The sequence below is a fragment of the Natator depressus genome, chromosome 21 (genome assembly GCF_965152275.1).
Source record: "Natator depressus isolate rNatDep1 chromosome 21, rNatDep2.hap1, whole genome shotgun sequence".
In the NCBI taxonomy this organism is placed as follows: domain Eukaryota; kingdom Metazoa; phylum Chordata; order Testudines; family Cheloniidae; genus Natator; species Natator depressus.
The window spans coordinates 14,469,155-14,493,004 of NC_134254.1; the positions used below are offsets into that span (position 1 = coordinate 14,469,155).

Consider the following 23,850-nt stretch of genomic DNA (forward strand, 5'->3'; position numbering starts at 1 on the left):
CTATTCTCTGCTCCCCTACTCTATTGCTCTGCATTTCCCCTCCCTTCTAAGTCCCCCCCATTCCCTTTTCCGTCCAGTAAGCTAATCCCTCCTGCAGTGAGCCATGGCACCTGACCCCACTCTGCTGGAGAGACCTACCCCTTCCCCTCCCTTTGCCTGCCGGGTTTATTGGGGTGCGTTCTTTGGGGCAGTGCCCTGCACAACAGGGCCCCAATCTTGGCCGGCCCTTAGGCCTGCCTGCAGCACCAGCCATAACGCACAGAAAGGTGTGCACAGCCACCGCCCGGTTTGCAGTGTCTCAAAGTGAGCCGGGAGCTGAGGGAGAGCTACGCAGGCCCGTGGGCGAGCCAGAGCCGAGCCCTTTCCCTGTCAGTCGGTGCCGTTCGAGGGCTCCAGCCAATGCCAATTTTCAGTTGAGAGGCATCCAAGTTCGCAGACATGCCACCCACCTCCCCTATTAGCATAACAGAGGCCCTGCCGGCTTGCTGAAACCCGTCTCCTTGCCATGGATGTGACGAGAGCCGGCACCCCGGGCCACAAACGCCCCTTCTCACAGCTTTGGCATAAGAAGCTTTGTCTTCTGTGCAGGGCCGGATTAACCTTTTGTGGGCCCGGCGCCAAAAATATTTGTGGGCGCCCATGGAGGCAATGGAGCCTGGCGCAGGGAGGTCGGTCCCCAGACTGAGGGGCCAACCAGGCCCCCCGCTCCGCCCAGCCCAGTGCGAGAGCACTATTTACAACCCAGCAGTTGCCAGACGCACAGGGGCCCTGTGATGCCAGCGTGCCCCTTCCCCTGTGGGGGCAGGCCCATGCCACGCCACAGAGCCCCCCGCCCAACACCCCCCTGACTCCCTATGACCAGAGCCCCCCCCAGACCCACTATGCCCAACGCCCCCCCAACCTCCCCCAGAAATGCACAGTGCCCTGCACAACACCACCCCTGCCCAGTGCCCCCAACAGAACCCCCACTCCCTAGTGCCCCAACACACACACATCTTCCCCACCCCCTCACGGCCCAGCACCCCCCCAGATTTCCCAGAGACCCCCTCCCCCACGCCCTGCCTCCCGGCCGCACTCACTGGCCCTGCTGGGAGGCGACTGTGTCTGCGGGCTGAGCCCGGGGCCGGGAATCGCTCCGGCCCCTCGGGAGTGGCACGATCAGCCAGGCCAGGGTCCCTCAAGACGCACTTGCCTGGAGGGGCCCAGCCAAGCCCCCCACACTGTCAGCCCCCCCCCCCCCCCGACGCCCCCAGGGTGAGACTGGCCAGGCTTCTGCACCATTCCCGGGCGGCTCAGCTCTGGGGAGCCAGGTGGGGCCCCACAACCAGAGGTGCACTGGGGTCCTGCCTGGGGGCAGAGAGGAGCCCTCGGCCAGCTGGCGGGCAGGCCGAGAGGAGCAAGTGATTGGCAGGGGGAGCCAGCGGGGTGTCGGGGCGCAGGGCAAGCAGAGCAGGCCGGGGCCCCTTCTGAGCGTGGGCCCGGCTCCATGGAGCCACTGTGAACCCGGCACTGCCTCTGTGGCAACATCATAACAGGATGGAGGCAAAAATCTCTCCCCTCCCTCAGCTGCCCTCCTCACATTGCAATGTGGGCTCCCATGAAGAACAAGAGACCCCCCGGCCCCGCTCTGGGGCGGCAGGGGGGATGGGCAGCTGCAGAATCGGGCTGGGTGATCGAAACTCGGGTTAACATGTGTGCGTTGCCCCAGCGCTGTACGGTTTGTGTTTTACAGCCCCGAACATGGTACGTTTTACAAGGCCACCGGGACTCGCTACCCAGGATAACGCTGTGGCTGGCGTCTGAGCTTCTGACATTCCTCACTTCTGCTCTTTCCAAAGCTTGAGGTTTCCCTTAGCACCTCTTGGCTCCTTTCTGTCACCTCCTGCAATCTCAGCCCAAAGCCTCCTGCCCTACGCTTCTGCCCTCTCCTCTCACCATAACCCAACCTTGCCTTTGCAGTGGGAGCTACCAGCTGCTGGCTTTCGCCTTCTGTTGTTCCTAGTGTGGTTCGTTGTTTTCTTAGGAGCTCTTGCCCAGCTCTTTGGCAATAAAGGAGGCAGCTTTTGCTCTTCACACAGCAGTCATACCCCGCAGAAAGTACACAGCCCAGTGGAGTCCAAATAACTGTGTTTACTAACAATACACAATAGATATGCCAGGCCTCACTACAGCTTCTAGAACACAGTGAGCGCCATTAGAGGGCTCACGACCTATTTAAAGGAATACTACCCTTTTCTCATACTCACGCCAAAGGTGCTATATAAAGAATGTGTCACATAAGGTGAACAGCAGAGAGGCTAACAGAGGAAGTTTGCCTGGGATCTGTCTGAGAGGAGATACGCTAAGGGCTGCATTAGGGGGGTTGTGTTGGTGAGTATCTGAGTGTCTATTGCGGGGACAGTTTGACAGTTTGACCGTGTGTTTGATTGTTTGAAAAGTGTGAATTGGGAGTGCTTTGTTCCGTGTGAGCCTTGAGTGGGCCTGACTGTTATAAAAAGCCAGTCAGCTGCAAACAAGCTGAGCGGCGAACAGCAGAGAGGCTAACAGAGGGAGTTCGCCCGGGGAGAGCCCACTGAGGCTTACGTCTTGCAAGCTTCTCTGAGTAGTTACTACAACTCCTGAGGAAGCTCGTAGAAAGAAGGTAATATGGATGGGGAGTGTTCAGCTGTTGTGACCTGCACTGGATGTGCTATGTTTGTCTTTCTTCCACAGGACAGAAGCGACTTTGTCTGTACAAAGTGCAAGCTGGTCTACATATTGGAAGAGACAGTTCAAGGTCTGGAGAAACAGGTATCGACCCTGTGTTGCATAAGAGAAACTGAAGATTTCCTGGACAGACATCAGAATATGCTTCTACGGACACAATGTTCTGAAGATTCAGAGCAGGCTGCGCAGCAGGGACAGGAGGATGGTGAAGAAATTTGGCAGCATGTGACCTCCAGAAGAAGAAAGGGGAGCGTCCATGTACCAGCAGCGCAGATACAGGTAAGTAACCGTTTTCATGTTCTCTCCACAGGTACTAAGGCGGAGAGTGGACTAGATGATACATCTGAGGGAAGAGAGCAGAAGGAGACTCCGCCGATTGGAAGGCATGAGATGCACTGTCCTAGGGTTGGGGGTTCCACGACCACTGCTCCCAAGAGAAGGAGGCGGGTGGTGATGGTCGGGGACTCTCTCCTCAGGGGGACTGAGTCATCTATCTGCTGCCCCGACTGGGAAAACCGAGAAGTCTGCTGCTTGCCAGGAGCTAGGTTTCGCGATGTGACAGAGAGACTGCCGAGACTCATCAAGCCCTTGGATCGCTACCCCTTTCTGCTTCTCCATGTGGGCATCAATGATACTGCCAAAAATGACCTTGAGTGGATCACTGCAGACCACGTGGCTCTGGGAAGAAGGATAAAGGAGTCTGAGGCGCAAGGGTGTTCTCGTCCATCCTCCCCGTGGAAGGAAAAGGCCTGGGTAGAGACCGTCGAATCGTGGAAGTCAACGAATGGCTACACAGGTGGTGTTGGAGAGAAGGCTTTGAATTCTTTGACCATGGGATGATGTTCCAAGAAGGAGGAGTGCTAGGCAGAAACGGGCTCCACCTAACGAAGAGAGGGAAGAGCATCTTTGCGAGCAAGCTGGCTAACCTAGTAAGGAGGGCTTTAAACTAGGTTCACCGGGGGAAGGAGACCAAAGCCCTGAGGTAAGTGGGGAAGTGGGATACCGGGAGGAAGCACAGGCAGGAACGTCTGTGAGGGGAGGGCTCCTGCCTCATACTGAGAATGAGGGATGATCAGCGAGTTATCTCAAGTGCCTATACACAAATGCATGAAGCCTGGGAAACAAGCAGGGAGAACTGGAAGTCCTGGCACAGTCAAGGAATTATGATGTGATTGGAATAACAGAGACTTGGTGGGATAACTCACATGACTGGAGTACTGTCATGGATGGATATAAACTGTTGCGGAAGGACAGGCAGGGCAGAAAAGGTGGGGGAGTTGCATTGTATGTAAGAGAGCAGTATGACTGCTCAGAGCTCCGGTATGAAACTGCAGAAAAACCTGAGAGTCTCTGGATTAAGTTTAGAAGTGTGAGCAACAAGGGCGATGTCGTGGTGGGAGTCTGCTGTAGACCACCGGACCAGGGGGATGAGGTGGACGAGGCTTTCTTCTGGCAACACACAGAAGTTACTAGATCGCAGGGCCCTGGTTCTCATGGGAGACTTCAATCACCCTGATATCTGCTGGGAGAGCAATACAGCGGAGCACAGACAATCCAGGAAGTTTTTGGAAAGTGTAGGGGACAATTTCCTGGTGCAAGTGCTGGAGGAACCAACTAGGAGCAGAGCTCTTCTTGACCTGCTGCTCACAAACTGGAAAGAATTAGTAGGGGAAGCAAAACTGGATGGGAACCTGGGAGGCAGTGATCATGAGATGGTCGCGTTCAGGATCCTGACACAGGGAAGAAAGGAGAGCAGCAGAATACGGACCCTGGACTTCAGAAAAACAGACTTTGACTCCCTCAGGGGGCTGATGGGCGGGGTCCCCTGGGAGAATAACATGAGGGAGAAAGGAGTCCAGGAGAGCTGGCTGTATTTTAAAGAATCCTTATTGAGGTTACAGGGACAAACCATCCCGATGCGTAGAAAGAATAGTAAATATGGCAGGCAACCAGCTTGGCTTAACAGTGAAATCCTTCCTGATCCGAAACACAAAAAAGAAGCTCACAAGAAGTGGAAGATTGGACAAATGACCAGGGAGGAGTATAAAAATATTGCTCAGGCATGCAGGAGTGAAATCAGGAAGGCCAAATCACACCTGGAGTTGCAGCTAGCAAGAGATGTTAAGAGTAACAAGAAGGGTTTCTTCAGGTATGTTAGCAACAAGAAGAAAGTCAAGGAAAGTGTGGGCCCCTTACTGAATGAGGGAGGCAACCTAGTGACAGAGGATGTGGAAAAAGCTAACGTACTCAATGCTTTTTTCACCTCTGTCTTCACGAACAAGGTCAGCTCCCAGGCTGCTGCACTGGGCAGCACAGCATGGAGAGGAGGCGACCAGCCCTCTGTGGAGAAAGAAGTGGTTCAGGACTATTTAGAAAAGCTGGACAAGCACACGTCCATGGGGCCGGATGCGCTGCATCCGGCACTACTAAAGGAGTTGGCGGATGTGATTGCAGAGCCATTGGCCATTATCTTTGAAAACTCATGGCGATCGGGGGAGGTCCCAGATGACTGGAAAAAGGCTAATGTAGTGCCCATCTTTAAAAAAGGGAAGGAGGAGGATCCCGGGAACTACAGACCAGTCAGCCTCACCTCAGTCCCTGGAAAAATCATGGAGCAGGTCCTCAAGGAATCAATTCTGAAGCATTTAGAGGAGAGGAAAGTGATCAGGAACAGTCAGCATGGATTCACCAAGGGCAAGTCATGCCTGACTAATCTAATTGCCTTCTATGACGAGATAACTGGCTCTGTGGATGAGGGGAAAGCAGTGGACGTGTTATTCCTTGACTTTAGTAAAGCTTTTGACACGGTCTCCCACAGTATTCTTGTCATCAAGTTAAAGAAGTATGGGCTGGATGAATGGACTATAAGGCGGATAGAAAGCTGGCTAGATTGTCGGGCTCAACGGGTAGTGATCAATGGCTCCATGTCTAGTAGGCAGCTGGTATCAAGCGGAGTGTCCCAAGGGTTGGTCCTCGGGCCGGTTTTGTTCAATATCTTCATTAATGATCTGGAGGATGGCGTGGATTGCACCCTCAGCAAGTTTGCAGATGACACTAAACTGGGAGGAAAGGTAGATACGCTGGAGGGTAGGGATAGGATACAGAGGGCCCTAGACAAATTAGAGGATTGGGCCAAAAGAAATCTGATGAGGTTCAACAAGGATAAGTGCAGAGTCCTGCACTTAAGACGGAAGAATCCCATGCACCGCTACAGACTAGGGACCGAATGGCTCGGCAGCAGTTCTGCAGAGAAGGACCTAGGGGTTATAGTGGACGAGAAGCTGGATATGAGTCAACAGTGTGCCCTTGTTGCCAAGACGGCCAATGGCATTTTGGGCTGTATAAGTAGGGGCATTGCCAGGAGATCGAGGGACATGATCGTTCCCCTATATTCGACATTGGTGAGGCCTCATCTGGAGTACTGTGTCCAGTTTTGGGCCCCACACTATAAGAAGGATGTGGAAAAATTGGAAAGCGTCCAGCAGAGGGCAACAAAAATGATGAGGGGACTGGAACACATGACTTATGAGGAGAGGCTGAGGGAGCTGGGATTGTTTAGTCTACGGAAGAGAAGAATGAGGGGGGATTTGATAGCTGCTTTCAACTACCTGAAAGGGGGTTCCAAAGAGGATAGATCTAGACTGTTCTCAGTGGTGGCAGATGACAGAACAAGGAGTAATGATCTCAAGTTGCAGTGGGGGAGGTTTAGGTTGGATATTAGGAAAAACTTTTTCACTCGGAGGGTGGTGAAGCACTGGAATGCATTACCTAGGGAGGTGGTGGAATCTCCTTCCTTTGAGGTTTTTAAGATCAGGCTTGACAAAGCCCTGGCTGGGATGATTTAGTTGGGGATTGGTCCTGCTTTGAGCAGGGGGTTGGACTAGATGACCTGCTGAGGTCCCTTCCAACCCTGATATTCTATGATTCTAAGGTCTCTTGAGCTCTGCGATTTATCCCCAGTCTCCTTGGGAGTCTTAGGAGACAGGCCCAAAAACATGCTCATCTCAAAGAGCGTCCCAGCCTAAACCTTGGCCCCATGGCTGTTCCCCTACTGGGGCTTCTTGCCCTAGCCCTGTTGTGTCTGTGTGGCTCCTTCGTGTGTATTCTCCTATCCCCAGGTGAACTGGCGACATGCCTCACTGGGTTTTTCCAAGAGGCTTGGAACACATACCAAACCACATGGGAGACAGAGGTTTTATCTTCCCTCCTGCTATCTTGCATGAGAGATGTCTAAATAATGAAGATTTGGGATAGCCAGAGGGGGAAATACTCTTCTAGTAAGCGGCTCACATGAAAACCTTCAAGAGTAATAACTGGAGCTAGACCAACATCAGAGTAGCAAGGCTGTGGCGCAAACGTTTTCACCTCGCCGCTTTCTCCTGCCATGGTTTGGTGTCTGTGCCTTCCTGAGCAGCTGGGATAGGGGGGTCTGCTGATCCATCAGGGCTACAACATGTCATTTGCACATCTCTTGTGAAGGGGGCGATGCACGGCTGCCCTGACTCTGTGGGGCACTACTCATTAGGCTGGCAGAGGAGGGGAGCTCAACAACCCCACTTTCTCTTTACCTCTTTCCAGGTGATTAGTGCAGCAGTCTCTGCTCAAAGGGAGCTCTCACTGTGATCTGTCTGTGCACAGACTGGGCACACAGAGGAGAATTCCTGAATGCCCCCAGCTCCCAGCTGCGGAGGGATTGCACAGAGCAATCGGAGCTATTTCTCTCTTGAATCTAAAACAGGGCTTCTCAAACTTCATTGCACTGCGACCTGCTTCTGACAACAAAAATTACTACACGACCCCAGGAGGTGGGACCGAAGCTTGAACCCACCCGAGTCCGAGTTTGTATTTTACAAAGTACAATCCCTCTCCCTGCCTATCCTGGCCAATCCAGCTGTCTAGACATGGTGGGGAATCTCTGGCTCTGGGTAACTAGCTCCCATCAGTGCCTTTGAAAACCCCACCCAAAATGTCTTTACCCCTGCTGAGCTTTAGAAGTAACAGCCATAACAACATGGCACATGGCTCCATATCCGCAATGGAACAAAATGCACCTCTTGGAAACACCGGAGCAGGTTCTGCTCTGAGCAACATTCTGGCCATCTCCTTGACTTCACTAGGGTTACACCCATAAAACAACTGGGAGCAGAATTTGGCCCATGAAATACTGAAGAATAGGTTAAATACCACATGTGAGATTAGCAAAATATCCCCAGCCTGTACTGGAGGCAAGAGGAAGAAGTTTAAAGGAGGTGTCCAAAGGGGAGGCAGTGTGGGCTAGTGGCTAGATCACAGAATGCTCCCCCAGCGCCCCACAGCGCAAGGGGCGAGCTCCCACTGCTACACCTCTTTTGTGGAGTGCAGCGCCAATCGACCAGCCCTGCCCTTTCGGGGACAAGGGGTGCCCCCCAGTGGTGCAGTCAGGAACTGTGATTGCAACAGGCCAGGGGAGTGCATGGGCGGAAGCTCCGGGCACTCTCCTTATCCTCACACCTGCGCACCCCAGGTAGGAGCCGGGAAGAAAGGAGGAGACGCAACAAGGGGGCTCCCTGGATCAGTGGACAAAGCAACGAATCTCCAGCCGCAGAGGCGGTGCCTGACTGGTAATTCCCTGCGAGGGCAGGAGATGAGGGAGACAAAGAGAGGGATCCCCAGCGGTGGGGAAGGACAGTGTGGGGAGCTTCCTCAGCCTATTCCCATGCTGTACCTGTTTCCTGGATCAATGGTCTCCTGGACTTTGACCCTATCAATTTCCCCTGCTGTCGAGCTCTGCACAGGAGAGGGGGCAGAGAGCCAGCGGGGCTGGGTTATGCCAGGTTGGCCTGAGCAGGAGGCTGGTGTAACGTATGCTGCTGTCACATGGTTCCTAGGGGCTTTGTGGAGTGCCCCTCTCCCATCTCCACCAGCTACTTTACAGCTAGACTCTGTCCCCTTGGTGCTGCCTGAAGGCCGCCGGGAATCTGGAGCAATGTACGTGCCAGTCCAAGGAAAGGTGTCACCTGGGGCTTGAAACCAATCCGGACAATGGAATAGCTGGAGCCTGCTGACCAGTGGGCGGCTCTTGGCCATGAATGCGAGATTCCTTGATGCCTCCATCATGTAATCGTCGCAGCAAAATGCCCCGGCTTTGCCTGCCACGCACACAAACCCCGGACAGTGGGAAATGAGCTCTACGCACAGAGATTTCTCTTCTCCCAGCTGGTCTCCGATGCGTTTCCCCTCTGTTTTACACTGGGTGTTATGGTTTTTGGGGGCGGGGGGGGGGGAGGGTGGATTAGGGGAGACTGTAAATCATGAAGGTTCCATCTGGTCCACACTGACATCATCCAAGCAAACAGTTGCACGTAAAGAACTGCCAGAAGCAGGCCCTAGGCAGGGCTGGTGATCAGATACCATGGTGAGGGGCACACACGGAACACTTGGACAGACAGCAGAGACGTCATGTTGACAGCGGCCTCCCGTCACCCCATGTGCGACTCAGCTTCCTTTCACTGATCTATAATGTGCCTGTCTTAAAATCTAACCTAGCCTCTCTTTCTCTCGGTACGTGCCCCACACCCACGGCCACGTTAACCGAGTACCTCGTGGTTCCATTATAAATACACACCGACACGTCCAGTGGAAATCTGGAGGAGACCCCCCGCTGCCCCAAGCCACCAGTACCAAAGTCTAACACCCTCCTCCCTGTTCTGGGTGCCTCGGGCTCTGTCGGTCCAAATGCAAGGGAGAGTGTTTCCTGAGACCGCCTTGCCCCCAGCCCTCTGGGGAGCACACCTAGGGACCATGGCCCAGCTCCTCAAAAGTATTTAGGCCCCAGTGGGAGTTAGGCACCTAAATACCTTTGAAGATCTGGGCCCAGCAATTTGTCTGCAGTATCTAAGCAGCTTCCCGCTAAGCACGGAAAACGCCCTGTCTCTCTGAGTGACACTTTTATGACAGGACACGTCCTCTCTGTTTATTCCCATGCCCTTCCCCTTCTTTCGTTGGGTTCTGCCCAAGGCCAGCACAGCGGGAGAGGTTTCTGTGCAACTGAGGGCAAGAAGCCGCCTGCTCAGACATTTTGGAGCCCTGATTTATTTGCTTGTTTGTTTGTTTTTCACATGAGGCCAGTGTATGGTCCATTAAACCCGGGCTGTTCACAGGGCAGCCACATGGACTCCTGGGCGAGGCTTTTCGCTCTCTCCCGCAGTTCAGCAACACCCCAGTGCCGGTAGCTAGGAGCAGTCCTGTTTTCTGATGGAGTTCCTGTCCTACAGCAGGATCCACGCCTGACTTACAAGAACCTTGGAGTCTAGGCTAAAGCTAGCCTGCCTGCAGGACAGACTACACCGGAGAATTTGTCTGTTTTGTCATCGTTATTATTATTAAGAATCATGGTTATTACAATAGTGGCTAGGGACCAACCAAAAACAGGGCTCTATTGTGCTAGATATTGTACAGCCGAACCAAGAGACAATCCTTGAACTGTCGGGTGGCATGAAATGCTTGTAAAATACCTTGGCCAAGATTTTGCAGACCTGGCCACTGATTTTTTAACCGGCCTTAATTTTTGGGTGGCCTTAGAAGGCCCCGATTTCCAGACGGTGGGAGAGTGAGCAGGGATGGCGCGTGAGGTGTTGACAGCTGGGTGGCGGAGGCTGACAACTGGTGAACAGTTAGGTGCATACTCGGGGGGCAGTGACGTGATAAGAGACCAGGACAGAGCAGCAGATCATGAGAAAGGGCATCATGCCGTACCCCTGTGGGGGTGTAGCCAGTGCGTTCGGGGCATGGTCCGGCTCCCCAGCCTGGTTAGCAGCTGTATGCATGCCAGGCCCTACAGTCTGTGAGGGAATAATGGAGCTGGAGAGCCGTTAACAGGCTCTGAGACCTGGTGGAATGGCTCTGTCTCAAAGCACTTGTCTCCAGGGCCTGCAGTTACAAGAAGAAAGCAAAAGAAGAGAACACGAAGCAGCAAACAGGCTGCTGAACACGCCAGCTCCTTCCAGTAACTCCAAGTTTAATTGGAACTCCCCTCCGAGGCACACTCCCCATCCCCCACGCACCTGTGCCAGGGGAGGCTGTGGCTGCACTTAGCCCCTGGGCCTGGCATGGATACACACATCGCCCATGCCGGCTCCGCACAGAGCCCTTCGCAGAGGGCATTATTCCCCGCCGAAGAGAAAACGGGCAACTCACAGGGTTTCCAGGCTGTGCAACCCTTCGAAGCTGTTGATCCCCAGGCTCTGGATCCGGTTGTTGTGCAGGTGCCTGCAGAGAAAACGGAGAGGCTTAAATGGGGCCGAACTCAGCTGGCCTTTCTCCAGCAGTCCCTGAGCGGCGACCATGCAGGGGTGCTCGGAGAGCTGAGTGCGGCTGAGCACACGAAGGGCACCGGGGCAGGAAATACACCTTGCAGAGACTCGCTAAACCACTAGGCTCTCAGGATGGCCACAGGGTGCCGCAAACAAGAGCGAGGTATATAAAAGCCAGGGCTGGCGTTAGGGGGTAGCAAGCAGGGCAATTGCCCGGGGCCTCACACCACAGGGGGCACCACGAAGCTAAGTTGCTCAGGCTTCGACTTCAGCCCCGGGTGGTGGGGCCCCTGGCTGAAGTCCCACGCAGCTGGGCTTTGGCTTTCTGCCCTGGGCCCTAGCGAGTCTAAGGCTGGCCATGCTTGGAGGAAACCCCGAAACCTGCCTGCAGCCCCCCAGGGAATGCCAGATCCCTGGCTGAGAACCACTGAGGTGGATGATACAGCATAGAGCCCATGTTCAGTGGCCTATTTTCTTCTTAGTAAGTGGGTGTGCCCTTCCTTTCTCTCTAACGAACGTTCTCTCTACCACAATAGGCCCTGTTCTGGGTGGAGGTTCTTGGAGCCCTTTTCCCTTCAGGAGAAAGGCACAGAAGTGAGTCTGAGCGAGCTGGAGGGGTCTAAGCCAGTGTTGCCGAGACACTTGGGACTAGAAGCTAGTGTGTGTTACAGCAGCTCAGCACGCTCCCATGCACCACCTCCGAATCTGGCCGCTTCTGGGACACCGTCCTGTGAACTGCCTTTCCTGCCACACATTCAGTTTGCACAAATGACACTCAGTTTGCACAGCCACTCAGTGCCAAGCTGCACAACTGCAACACGGACAAAAGAGCTTCCTGCCCAGCTCATGCATCGCATGCAACGTGCACCACTGTGGGATCTACAGCAGAGATTTCCCAAGCTCCTTAGTGGGTTTGGATGCCCAATTCCCATTCATTTGACTAGGAAGCCCTGGGCTTTGAAAAGCTCAAGCCAACACTGCTAACACGTGTTGGGCCCTATCCGATCAAGCACCTTCAACAACCATTCATTGCTTCAGGCCCCATGGGTGGATCCAAGTAGACTAAGCAAAGGCCTCCTTCTTCTGCAATGAATGTTACAATACCGATGGTCCAAAGCCCTGTCCTCATTCGCATCCCCCGCCCCACTGATCTCAATGCATGGGTGGATTTACCTAGAAGTGTTTAAAAAAAAAAAAAAAGACAATAAAACCTCTGAGCCCCATGAGTCTTGGTCTTTTAGTTCAATGCCATGATGTCTACAGTCACAGCTTAATTATCTCTTGCTCGCAGAAAGATGGAAATACTTCCAGATTTAGACTTCTGGATTTACTCCAGTTTGACTGCAATCGAGGTTATCTTCAGTTTAATGCTTTAAAAATGTCTAACCCCGGAGCCGAGTGGCTAACGTGACATTCTGGTGTGCATTATCCACACTGAATCAACAAAGCTTACCCGTTTTCTCCTCTCTTCATTGTCTTTTGTCCCAGTGCCACGTATTGTGCAGTGGGTGTGTTATTTCTGATGCTCGAGGGCCCATGCATTATGAAGCCCTTCTGGGCTAATGCTGCTGCTGGAGACCCTTGTGCCATCTCTATTGTAAGGGCAGTAAAGTCTCCGGTGTTACATCTGTCCTTGAGAGCCCAGGCATGGTACAGTCCCATGGGTTCCCATTGGGATGTCCTGTGTGTTATTTCTGTGGCCATGTCTACACTTCAGGGACTACAGAGGCACAGCTATGTCACTATAGCCACGCCAGTATAACCCCATAGCGTAGACCTAGCTTCCAGGCTCTAGGAAAACCACTTCCCTGAGTGATGGTAGCTAGGTCGATGGAAGCAGTCTGCGATTGGCCTAGCTGTGTCTACCCTGGGGCTAGGGCATCATAGTTACAGTGTTCAGAGGGGTGGATTTTTCACAACCCCGAGTGCCGGAGCTATATCAACCTACATTTTAAGTGCAGGCCAGGCCTCTCTCTTCGTTTTTGGCAAAACTAGGATCTGTGTTACTGGATTCTTCCTTCCAAGTTGTCAGCGGCTGTCTGAGTGTGTGCATGAGTGTGCGTGGGTTTTAGCCACCTGACTCCCATTCCAGGCAGTGAGTGCCCCCCTCGTTGAACCAAGGCAGAGCGCTCCAGAATCCTACTCCAATCATCTTTTCAGTCCAGACAGATGGATCCCGGGTGCCCTGGAGACATGCTGTAAAGCAGAGAAGGCAACACCCAGGGGACAGACTGTGAGTCCTTGCTCACCTGAGTAGTGCCCTTGATTCCAGTGGGGCTCCTCACATGAGTAAGGACTCACCAGCCTAGTAGCAGCTCAGGGGGACAGAATATTTGCTGTGGTCCACTTCACTAGATCGGTCCATTTTATATGCCTGGGGCCTCGCCCCTGATAAATACCAAGCCCCTCACATCCAGACACAGACAGACTCTGCATCCGCTGTGATGTAAAGCATTAATCTATTACCATCGATCTATTCCCCAACCTATTGTGTCCTGGAATACAGCCTCTTTAAAATGGCCTGGGGCCGCGCTAGCAGGTGGATCAATGACATTGGTGTTTCTTGTGCTTGCTCTAAATCTGCCTTGGCTCAGAGAAAAAATTCTCTCCCTGCACCTGGATTTGAGTGCAGGAAGTATCACCGAGCGCACACTGTTCCCAAAGCCAAATGTTCCACGGTAAAAGCAGGAGGGTTTAGGAGCCGGGGAGGAAGCAGGCTCTGTCTGGTAGTTAAATGAAGGGCTGTGAGGACCGGAGCGCAGTTTGGAAACCAGCTTGATTCTCCCAGAGAAGCACATTTCCATCCAGTGATTCTGATGAGAACACACAGATTCTGGGGAGACACGAGGGTGCGGCCGTACAGCAAAATTTACTGTCTGCTCCCAGAGGTAAGTGGGGGAGAGGAAAAAGCAGCTGCAAGAAAACTTGGCTCAATTGTGATTCTCCGAGGAGGAGAAAGATTTAGATAAAACCCCAAGTCAGGAGATTAGAGGAGCTATTTCTCTTTGTCACAAAAAAATATGTTCCCCGTCCAGATGGTTTCCTCCGCCACATTTTATGGGGCATTTTCAGATCAAGTTGCCCTTACATCACTTTGGGCTTTCGCACTAAGATGACGCCAGTCGTTTGAGTCCCTCTGACCCTGGATAATGCACTCGCCAAGCCAAATGTTTGGATCTCACTGCATGTTCCCAGGGACGGGGGAAGCCAAAAGAGTGAGGTGCAAAACAAAACCCCCAATCCTCTAGTGCATCTGTTCATTTGAAATGACAAGCATGGGCATGAGGAAACAGGAAAGACAGGGCTTGCAATTCAGGTAGCAGGGACAACATTTCTAGACTGTTCTCAGTGGTAGCTGATGACAGAACAAGGAGTAATGGTCTCAAGTTGCAGTGGGGGAGGTTTAGGCTGGATATTAGGAAAAACTTTTTCACTAGGAGGGTGGTGAAGCACTGGAACGGGTTACCTGGGAGGTGGTGGAATCTCCTTCCTTTGAGCTTTTTAAGGACCGGCTTGACAAAGCCCTGGCTGGGATGATTTAGTTGGTGATTAGTCCTGCTTTGAGCAGGGGGGGTTGGACTAGATGACCTCCTGAGGTCCCTTCCGACCCTGATATTCTACAATTCTATGATTCTAGATGTGCTGGGTCTGCAGCTGTGGACCTCGCTTCCCCTGGGATCCTGCCCCAAATTACTCACCTTCCAGGCCTGGCATGTGACGTATTAAGTAGCATTCCCTTAGGAGGGGCTGGCAGAGAGCCGTACAGAATGCAGAGCTTTCATTTGGACAGACAGGTTGGGGAAATGAAAGTCTTGTTATGGATCCTCTCTCATCTCAGGCAGTCTTAACAGAGGCATCCTGGCCTGTGTTCTACACCTTTACAGGGCATCAATGATCAATGGCTCCATGTCTAGTTGGCAGGCGGTGTCAAGTGGTGTGTCCCAGGGGTCGGTCCTGGGGCCGGTTTTGTTCAATATCTTCATAAATGATATGGCGAGGATGGTGTGGATTGCACTCTCAGCAAATTTGCGGATGATACTAAACTGGGAGGAGTGGTAGATACGCTGGAGGGGAGGGATAGGATACAGAAGGACCTAGACAAATTGGAGGATTGGGCCAAAAGAAATCTGATGAGGTTCAATAAGGATAAGTGCAGGGTCCTGCACTTAGGATGGAAGAATCCAATGCACCGCTACAGACTAGGGACCGAATGGCTAGGCAGCAGTTCTGCAGAAAAGGACCTAGGGGTGACAGTGGACGAGAAGCTGGATATGAGTCAACAGTGTGCCCTTGTTGCCAAGAAGGCCAATGGCATTTTGGGATGTATAAGTAGGGGCATAGCGAGCAGATCGAGGGACGTGATCGTTCCCCTCTATTCGACACTGGTGAGGCCTCATCTGGAGTACTGTGTCCAGTTTTGGGCCCCACACTACAAGAAGGATGTGGATAAATTGGAGAGAGTCCAGCGAAGGGCAACAAAAATGATTAGGGGTCTAGAGCACATGACTTATGAGGAGAGGCTGAGGGAGCTGGGATTGTTTAGTCTGCAGAAGAGAAGAATGAGGGGGGATTTGATAGCTGCTTTCAACTACCTGAAAGGGGGTTCCAAAGAGGATGGCTCTAGACTGTTCTCAATGGTAGCAGATGACAGAACGAGGAGTAATGGTCTCAAGTTGCAATGGGGGAGGTTTAGATTGGATATTAGGAAAAACTTTTTCACTAAGAAGGTGGTGAAACACTGGAATGCGTTACCTAGGGAGGTGGTAGAATCTCCTTCCTTAGAGGTTTTTAAGGTCAGGCTTGACAAAGCCCTGGCTGGGATGATTTAACTGGGAATTGGTCCTGCTTCGAGCAGGGGGTTGGACTAGATGACCTTCTGGGGTCCCTTCCAACCCTGATATTCTATGATTCTATGATTCTATGATCACAAAGAGAAACAAATAGGTAACGTCTTCCCACCCACCCATGTGCATACGCCTTGACTTGGAACATTCACGGCTTTAAAAACAGCTATCTTCCTCCTATGGGGCCAGATTCTGCTTCCCTGACTCCTGTTGGGTAGCAGCTTTCTCATCCAATCCTTCCATCCATTTCAAGGGGACCACTTGAGGAGTAAGGTAGCACTGAATGTCCTAGATAGAGTTTGATCCGGGCAGCGCTCCATCTCCAAGGAGACGACGTCCCTTTGGGATGTGCCATCATGATAACTGAATGTGAGTAAAGGTGGCACAACCTGGTCATTCATTAGGACCAGAAATCAAGCCCGACTTGATTTTTCTAGGTTTAGAAATGTTTGAGCTGCAGGAGCCCATCAGTTTCATTCAGGCCATATCAGCAAAGAGGAATGAAACGAACACTGAGCCGGTTTTGCTTAAACTTGGCTTGAAGACGTTTGGAGATCAAGCAAAGAGAAATCCAGCAGATCTGCCTGAAACAGGGATCCAACTCACTGAGGAGTCAGCGTTGGTCTCCCCACTGGTGTGGCATCCAGAAGGAACGCTGAGAGTTTACATTGGCATGCGGGTAGCATGCATCACTGTTGCTGTCTGCACTTTGAAATGGGCTTCCTCCCCTGCGAGCACACGCACCCTGCTGAAAAGAGGCATGTTTTGTTGTTGAACATGTTTCTCTCCATCAGAAAAGCAAGCAGGCGAGAGACAGCCTTGCATCTGCGGTGACTGCACTGCAGTCTGGGAAACTGGAAAGGCACATCAGGAAAAAATTACAGGAGCCACCTGCCTCCAATAAAGAACAAATAGCAATTCCCGACGGGGGGGTCTTTCGTCCTATTAAAAACTCTCTAAACAGGCTGTAGCCCTGCACCCTATTAAAACAGGATTTATTCCAAATTCTCCTTTCGGAAGTCTTCTGGCAAATTGTCTCGTTTTCCTTTTCATTCTTATTTTCAAATAAGTTTTCCCGTGGGTGAAAGGAGCCCTAGAGAACAAAGTCCTGTGTCTAGCAACAAGCATGGCACAGACAGTAGCAGTGCAAGCTTCCCCCGCCGCTTGGAAGTCTCTGGAGAAGAGAGCAGCTTGGTCTTTCTGCCTACTAAGTACAACAACTACAAACAAGGGGAAAGGATTAGTGCCAATGATACCAGTCTGTTAAGAACCCTAGGATGTATCAACAGGGGAGTAGTGAGTAAGGAGGTGATTTTACGTCTGGTGGGACCAATACAAGAATACTGCGTCCAATTCTGGTGTCCACATTTTAAAAACAACGTTGAAATTTTGGAAAGAGTGCAGAGAAGAGCCATAAAAATGATTTGTGGGCTGAAAAAAAATGCTTTAGAGTGGGAAACTTAAGAAATGCAATCCGATTAGCTTATTAAAAAGATCAAGAGGTGACTTGATCACAGTGTGTAAATGCCTTCATGGGGAGAAAATATGGGGTACGACAGGCTCTTAGATCAAGGGGAGAAAGACAGAACAAGAATCAATGGTGATGGTGGCCCTAGCCTCTTTTTGCCAGATGCTGGGAATGGGAGACAGGGGGTGGATCACTTGATGGTGACCTGTTCTGTTCATTCCCTCTGGGGCACCTGGCACTGGCCACTGTCGGAAGACAGGATACTGGGCTAGATGGACCTTTGGTCTGACCCAGTAGGGCCGTTCTTATGTTCTCATCAATGATTGGAAGTTAAGGCCAGACAAATTCAAATTAAAAACAAATTTTTAACAGTGAGGGTGATTAACCATTGGCACAAACTACCAAGGAAAGTGGTGGATTCTCCATCGCTTTCATTTCTAAATGTTTCCATTTTCTCTCTTGAAGGACCAATATGACCAGCTTCATTTTCCACCAGTCACTTGTATTCCATTGCCTTGGATCAAATTCAACGTCTGAAATGAGTCGGGATCTTGTCAGTGCACCGTGAACATCTCAGATGACATAGGGGAGTGTCATGGGCAAAACCCATTCAAAGTCCCAATCTGCCACAGATCAGTAGGGGCATCTGGTCACAGGAACTGTGCAAATTCACCTGGACAACCCCGAGCAGCTGGTAGCAGTGGTTAGACTCATTTGGAGATGAATAAAATCAGCTGGAATTGACAGCAGCAGCAGGGGATTTCATAGAGCGCTATTAATCTCTTCTACGGGTACTAGAGATGCAAACTCACTTTTCTCCAGGCAACGTGCTCAGCCCTCAGAGAGAGAATCAGCTTTTGTGGACTAAAAGGCCAAGACATGGAGCCCAGATGCTCTAGGCAATATTTTTTCTTAATAATAGAGGTTCCAAGGTGTCTTACGAAACTGTGGATCATTACCCCACTTTACAGATGCGAAAACTGAGGCACATGGAGATTCATACCAATGCTACGGCCATTTTATCAGAAGACCCCAAGTTTGGGGATCCCAGCTTGAGACACTGAGGGTCTGATATTCAGGGATGCTGAGTCCCTAAAGCTCCCACTGAAGTCAACTTGAGCTAGGGGTGCTCAGCTTCCCCAGCCCCCCTGGAAATCAGGCCCCTGGTGTCTCAAGTTGGATTCCCAAACATAGAAGCCTTCTCTCTTGGGCATGAAGCAAGCCTCCTTCACAGAGCGGAACCCCACTGGCAGTAATAGCAGAAGAGTGTATTTCCCCATGTGACCGGCACAGAGAGCAGCTGATCCCTGACTTGACCCATCCCCCCTGGTACGACTTCCCAAAGCCTGTGGGGACCTGAATACACAGCATGTTCCTGGAGGGACGTCTGGATATTTAGGGGCAGGCGATACTGCTATTCCAGTTCCTCTCCCCCACTTTTGAGTGGCATCTGCCCCATTTTCATCCCTCCTATGCTGAAGAGCAGAGGGATTGAGTGAGAGCTCGCTCGATGCAAAGCACAGCGAGCCGGAAGGCCAACCTTTTGATACCAAGGGGACGGGCACCTAGGTCAGGCTGTTTGTCATGGAGTTGAGCACTCTTGGCCATGTGACAAGACAGGGCTCCGGGGGTCCTGGCATCACTCATGCTGGTGTAGGCCTGCAGTAACGTCAGAGGAATTCCCCCGCTTGTGACTGAGAGCAGGACGGCCCATGGTCGTTACCAAGCCATCAGCACTGCAATGGAAGCACTCCCTTCAACCGGCTCCAGGGCCAGAGGGCAGCTCAGACTCCAGGGCCCAGTCACCTCTTAGCCGCTCTGCTCAGGGTCATGCTGACACGAGGAAATGAAGCTGCAACCCCCCGCCATGGCATGGTGACAGAGCCCAGATCTCCCCACACAAACGCCGGAGGCTGACTGAACCTCACCCTCTACCCCAGGCAGCTGCATTTATTAGGCCTTTGAAAGAACAAAACACACCGAGGACCGCTCTGCCTGGAGCGACAGGCTAGGTGCCACCATCTCAGCCTGGTCAATCCGCCTCCCCATCCATTCCCGGGTAATTGCAGCCAGGGCTTGTCTTTGTGTCCTCCCATCTCTCTCCCTAGGGAAAGGCAGCAGGTTAGATACTCCCTGCTTGGTTCGTGGGGAGAGTAAGAGAGGATGCCCACCAGGAAAAGCCATTCTCCTAAGCACGGCAGTACGTTCATGATGCCCCAAGGAGCGGGGGAGGCAGTGTGTCATGGGAGTCCCTGGTGGTGGTGCATCCTAGAAGACACAGTCCAGCCTGGGAGTTCAGCCCATAGAGGAGAATGGGGACATGGCGTAACTAAAGCTAGACATGAGAAGTAATTCTTCCACTCAGAACTGGCGAGGCCTCAGCTGGAGTTCTGTGTCCAGTTCTGGGCACCATGCTTCAGGAAAGATGTGAGTACATTGGAAAAAGTCCAGAGGAGATCAACAAAGATGATTAAAGATCATAGAAAAGATGACAAGGCAAGACTGAAAAATCTGGGTTTGTTTAGTCTGGAGAAGAGAAGACAGAGAGGACATGATAACAGTCTTTAAGTACATAAAAGGACGTTTTAAAGAGGAAAGTGATATATTGTTCTCCTTAACTATGGAAGACAGGCCAAGATGTAATGGGCTTAAATTGCAGCAGGGGAGATTTAGGTTAGACTTTAGGAACAGCTTCCTGCGAGGGTACATTAGTTAAGCACTGGAACAAGTTGCCTAGGGAGATTATGGAAACTCCATCACTGGAAGTTTCTAGGAACAGGTTAGACAAACACCTGTCAGGGACGGTCTAGATAATATTTAGACCTGCCTCAGAGCAGGAGCCTGGACTAGATGACCTACCGAGGTCTCTTCCAGTCGAACATTTCTATGATAAACTACAATTCCCATGATGCACGGTGGTAGCATATCCAAATTGAAATATTTCTGGTTTTAGCCCTTCTGATTTTCAATGAAAAAAAAATTATTTTGTCAAAATCCCAATTTTCAGTCAAAAACCAGTTTTGATGGAAATTTTTCGACCAGCCGTTCTCACAGATGCTAAGTGACATTCTGTCCCTGTCATGCTGGGTCAGACTCCGGAGGGAAAGTCTTAGTGTCCCATTCCCAACCCCTTCAGGCCCCCTACCCCCCATATCAAACAAACCAGCCCTCAACATCACTGCGCTAACACTCACAGCAAAGGAAGCTGCAGTTATCAAAGATAGCGAAGGGGAGCATGGTGGAGTGATTACACAGGGGCCTGCTTTCAAAATACTCTGCAACCCTTGTTACAAACCTGCACCAGAAATGGGAACAGGTCAGGGAATTCCTCAGCGAGGGGGTGTAATTTATAAGCAGAGGCTGAAGCCCCTAATTTATTCCAGATTGAGGCAGGTATATTTTGCTGTGGGTTCATCCCATCACCACCGGATGGTTCAGCTGTGTCTTTCCCAAAGGCCCAAGGTGTGCAGAGCAGGAAAACACGTTGCTGCATCTGGGAAGGTCGTGTTCTCCTGACGAGGGGCGTCTGTGAGCATTAATCAGCCTATAAATGACAGCTTTTTCCCGGTACTCCTCCACATCTGCTCTTAGCTCCCCTCTCCTACAGGTGCTTATGTTAAATAACTCCCAGACTAGAAGGGTACTTAAGTTTATGGCAGCGGCTAGCCTCTCTTCTCCCTGCATTTGCAAGTTTGCACACTCACACCTGGACAGACACATGCACTCTGCATGGCGGTGGGGAAGTTTTACTGGCTGGTGGGCTGAGATTCTTTGCTGAGGTTTTGGAAAGTTTGTTAGCCTCGTCGGAGGCTGAGCGTGGAGGAAGGCAGCTCACAGGTCAGGGCACAAGGGGAACATCAGATCTTCTGTGGGCTAAGTGCCGACACGGGGAAACCGAGAGCATGGCGGCAATTTGTGTGGCTGGCTCTGTGGAACACTTGTGAGTCCCACAGAAATCCTGAATGATCTCCCACAATGTCGGGTTAGGCTCCTACACATGTCCCATACCCAGCTGTCTGCGAGAGGGTACTCCTTTCCGTCTTGTGGTCAAGGCCTCTTCTGCTTTCCCACCATAGCGAAGAAGTTTTTTCCCACCCAACGTTTGGGATTCCCAGTATGAGAGCACCATGCTTCTGAGGTTGAGATAACAGTCCAAAAGGCAATTGAAGCCAAAGGGCATCACCAGTGGTTGAACTGATGACTGCAAGTGCCTTGAGATGACGACATTTGGTCCTATCCTCATAGGCTATCAGGGTTGGAAGGGACCTCAGGAGGTCATCTGGTCCAACCCCCTGCTCAAAGCAGGACCGATCCCCAATTTTTGCCCCAGATCCCTAAATGACCCCCTCAAGGATTGAACTCTATCCTGTGTGAAAACAAACTGATTATCTGACATTTCTCAAGCTATTTCTCCCCAGTGTGCCTTTACCTTCCATCTAAGCAGCTGAATATTTAATAAAAGTTTGTAAAGTGCATATTTCTATAAGGCTTCAGCAAACGCTTTTTCTTCTGAGAGCTAAGCAATTGCTAAGCTTTCCCTGAGCACCAGATGCTGATGATACTTTATTGCTGGCTACAAAACACATGAATACGGTAGCACTCCATTTTATGTCCCATAAGCAAGCCTGTAACTATTGCATGTACATACAGGGGTTCTGGGCTACTTGGCAATTACACTTTAACTTACTAAACACCAACCAATAAATTGCCAACTAATTTGCAGATCTAGGTTTCCATTTAGAAGACCAATAACATGTAAGCCCCCAGTTAATGTAAGGGACACTTCCCAGTATGAAATTACAAAGGCATCCGTTTGCCATATAATTAGAGATTGTAGAGTGTTTACTGTTTCTCAGTGCCTGTGAAATAAATGTATTCCATCTGGAATGGAGCAGTCATTGGAAGCAGTGTCATTTTCCTAGACTGTTCAATATACTGTAAATTATGTCTTTACATTCCAATGGCACCGTAAAAAGAATCTAGAAAGTACCAAGTAGTGTGATAGGGTCGGGCCAGATGGCTATAGGAGAATAATAGAAGGCAGATATATTAGCCCCAGGCTAAGTAGGTCCCTTTTCCCTGGGTAAGGTAACAGGGAAGGTTCCAGAACAATCAGGAACCTTCTGGAGACAACTAAGACAGGCTGATTAGAACACCTGCAGCCAATCAAGAAGCTGCTAGAATCAATTAAGGCAGGCTAATCAGGGCACCTGGGTTTTAAAAAGGAGCTCACTTCAGTTTGTGGTGCGCGTGTGAGGAGCTGGGAGCAAGAGGCACTAGGAGCTGAGAGTGAGAACGCGGACTGTTGGAGGACTGAGGTGTACAAGCAATATCAGACACCAGGAGGAAGGTCCTGTGGTGAGGATAAAGAAGGTGTTGGCAGGAGGCCATGGGAAAGTAGCCCAGGGGGTTGTAGCTGTCGCACAGCTGTTCCAGGAGGCACTCTAGACAGCTGCAGTCCACAGGGCCCTGGGCTGGAACCCGGACTAGAGGGCAGGCCCGGGTTCCCCCCAAACCTCCCAACTCCTGGTCAGACACAGGAGGAGTCGACCTGGACTGTGGGTTCAGAAAAACGGCCAAGCTGAGGGCTGCCGTGAAGCTCCAAGGCGAGCAAATCCACCAGTAAGTGCAAGACCCACCAAGGTAGAGCAGGAACTTTGTCACAGTAGGTTTAGAATTATTACAAAGAATAGTAGCCCATAGCCACTGGTCATTTTATCTCTCTCACACACACAGTGCTGAGGTCAGAACTGTTGTACTTTACCTCCCAAACCCAGAGTGGTTAGGAAAGTTTTTGGTCAAAGTTTCTTTCCAACAAAAAAGGACTTCTGGACAAAAAACCAAAAAGTTTTGCAGAAACTTTGGTAGACATTTCCCACTTTTTTTTTAAATGAAAAGCCAGAAACTTTTTGGTGCACATTTTCATTAAAATATGTGGGGTTTCGGTTTGCAAAACGGGAACATTTTTACACAAACCAGTTTTCAAAACATGAAAACATCCGTGGTTTTCCATGGAAAAACAGAAAAAAAATTGTGGAAAATTTAGAAAGAAAAGCAATTAAAAAAATTCATAGGACAAATAATTAGCATTTTTAAAATCAGCTCGATTCAAAACACTGGTTGCTATCATTTGAGCTAAAGGAGATCTCCTTTATGTGGCCGCAACAGTAGGTCTTACATCCAGATCGTCTTGGCCTGACCACTAGAGCGTGGCATTGCTCATTCTCACACACACACAAATATAAACAGCGTATAAATGTACAGTGCATGTCGAGAGCTTACAGTACAATGAGGCTGCTGAGGTTCTGGAAGGCGTAGTCAGGAATGTGCCAGATCAGGTTGAGAGCCAGCGTCATGGCCTGCAGGGCTGGAAGGTTGTTGAGAGCTTGGACAGGGATCTCTGTCAGGGCATTATCATCCAGCCACAAGTGACGTAAGGAGGGCAGCCCCTCAAAGCTCTTCTTGGGCACCACGGAAATCAGGTTTGCATCCAGGCGTCTGGGGGAAAGAAACAGTGCGGATGAGTAACAGGTTCACCCAG

The 23,850-nt window shown here is 51.1% G+C and overlaps 1 protein-coding gene across 4 annotated transcripts in view; it reads right to left on the reverse strand.

Moving 5' to 3' along the window:
- LGR6 (leucine rich repeat containing G protein-coupled receptor 6) overlaps window positions 1-23,850 on the reverse strand; it is a 203,159-nt gene that overhangs the window by 46,891 nt on the left and 132,418 nt on the right. For 3 of the 4 annotated variants that reach the window (XM_074936145.1, XM_074936144.1, XM_074936143.1), the window contains exons 5-6: window positions 23,592-23,807; window positions 10,882-10,953 (exon numbers count right to left, since the gene is read on the reverse strand). In XM_074936145.1, the coding sequence (XP_074792246.1) occupies window positions 10,882-10,953; window positions 23,592-23,807 (288 nt within the window). The remainder of the gene's footprint in view (window positions 1-10,881; window positions 10,954-23,591; window positions 23,808-23,850) is intronic. The other variant, XM_074936146.1, reaches the window with a different exon arrangement.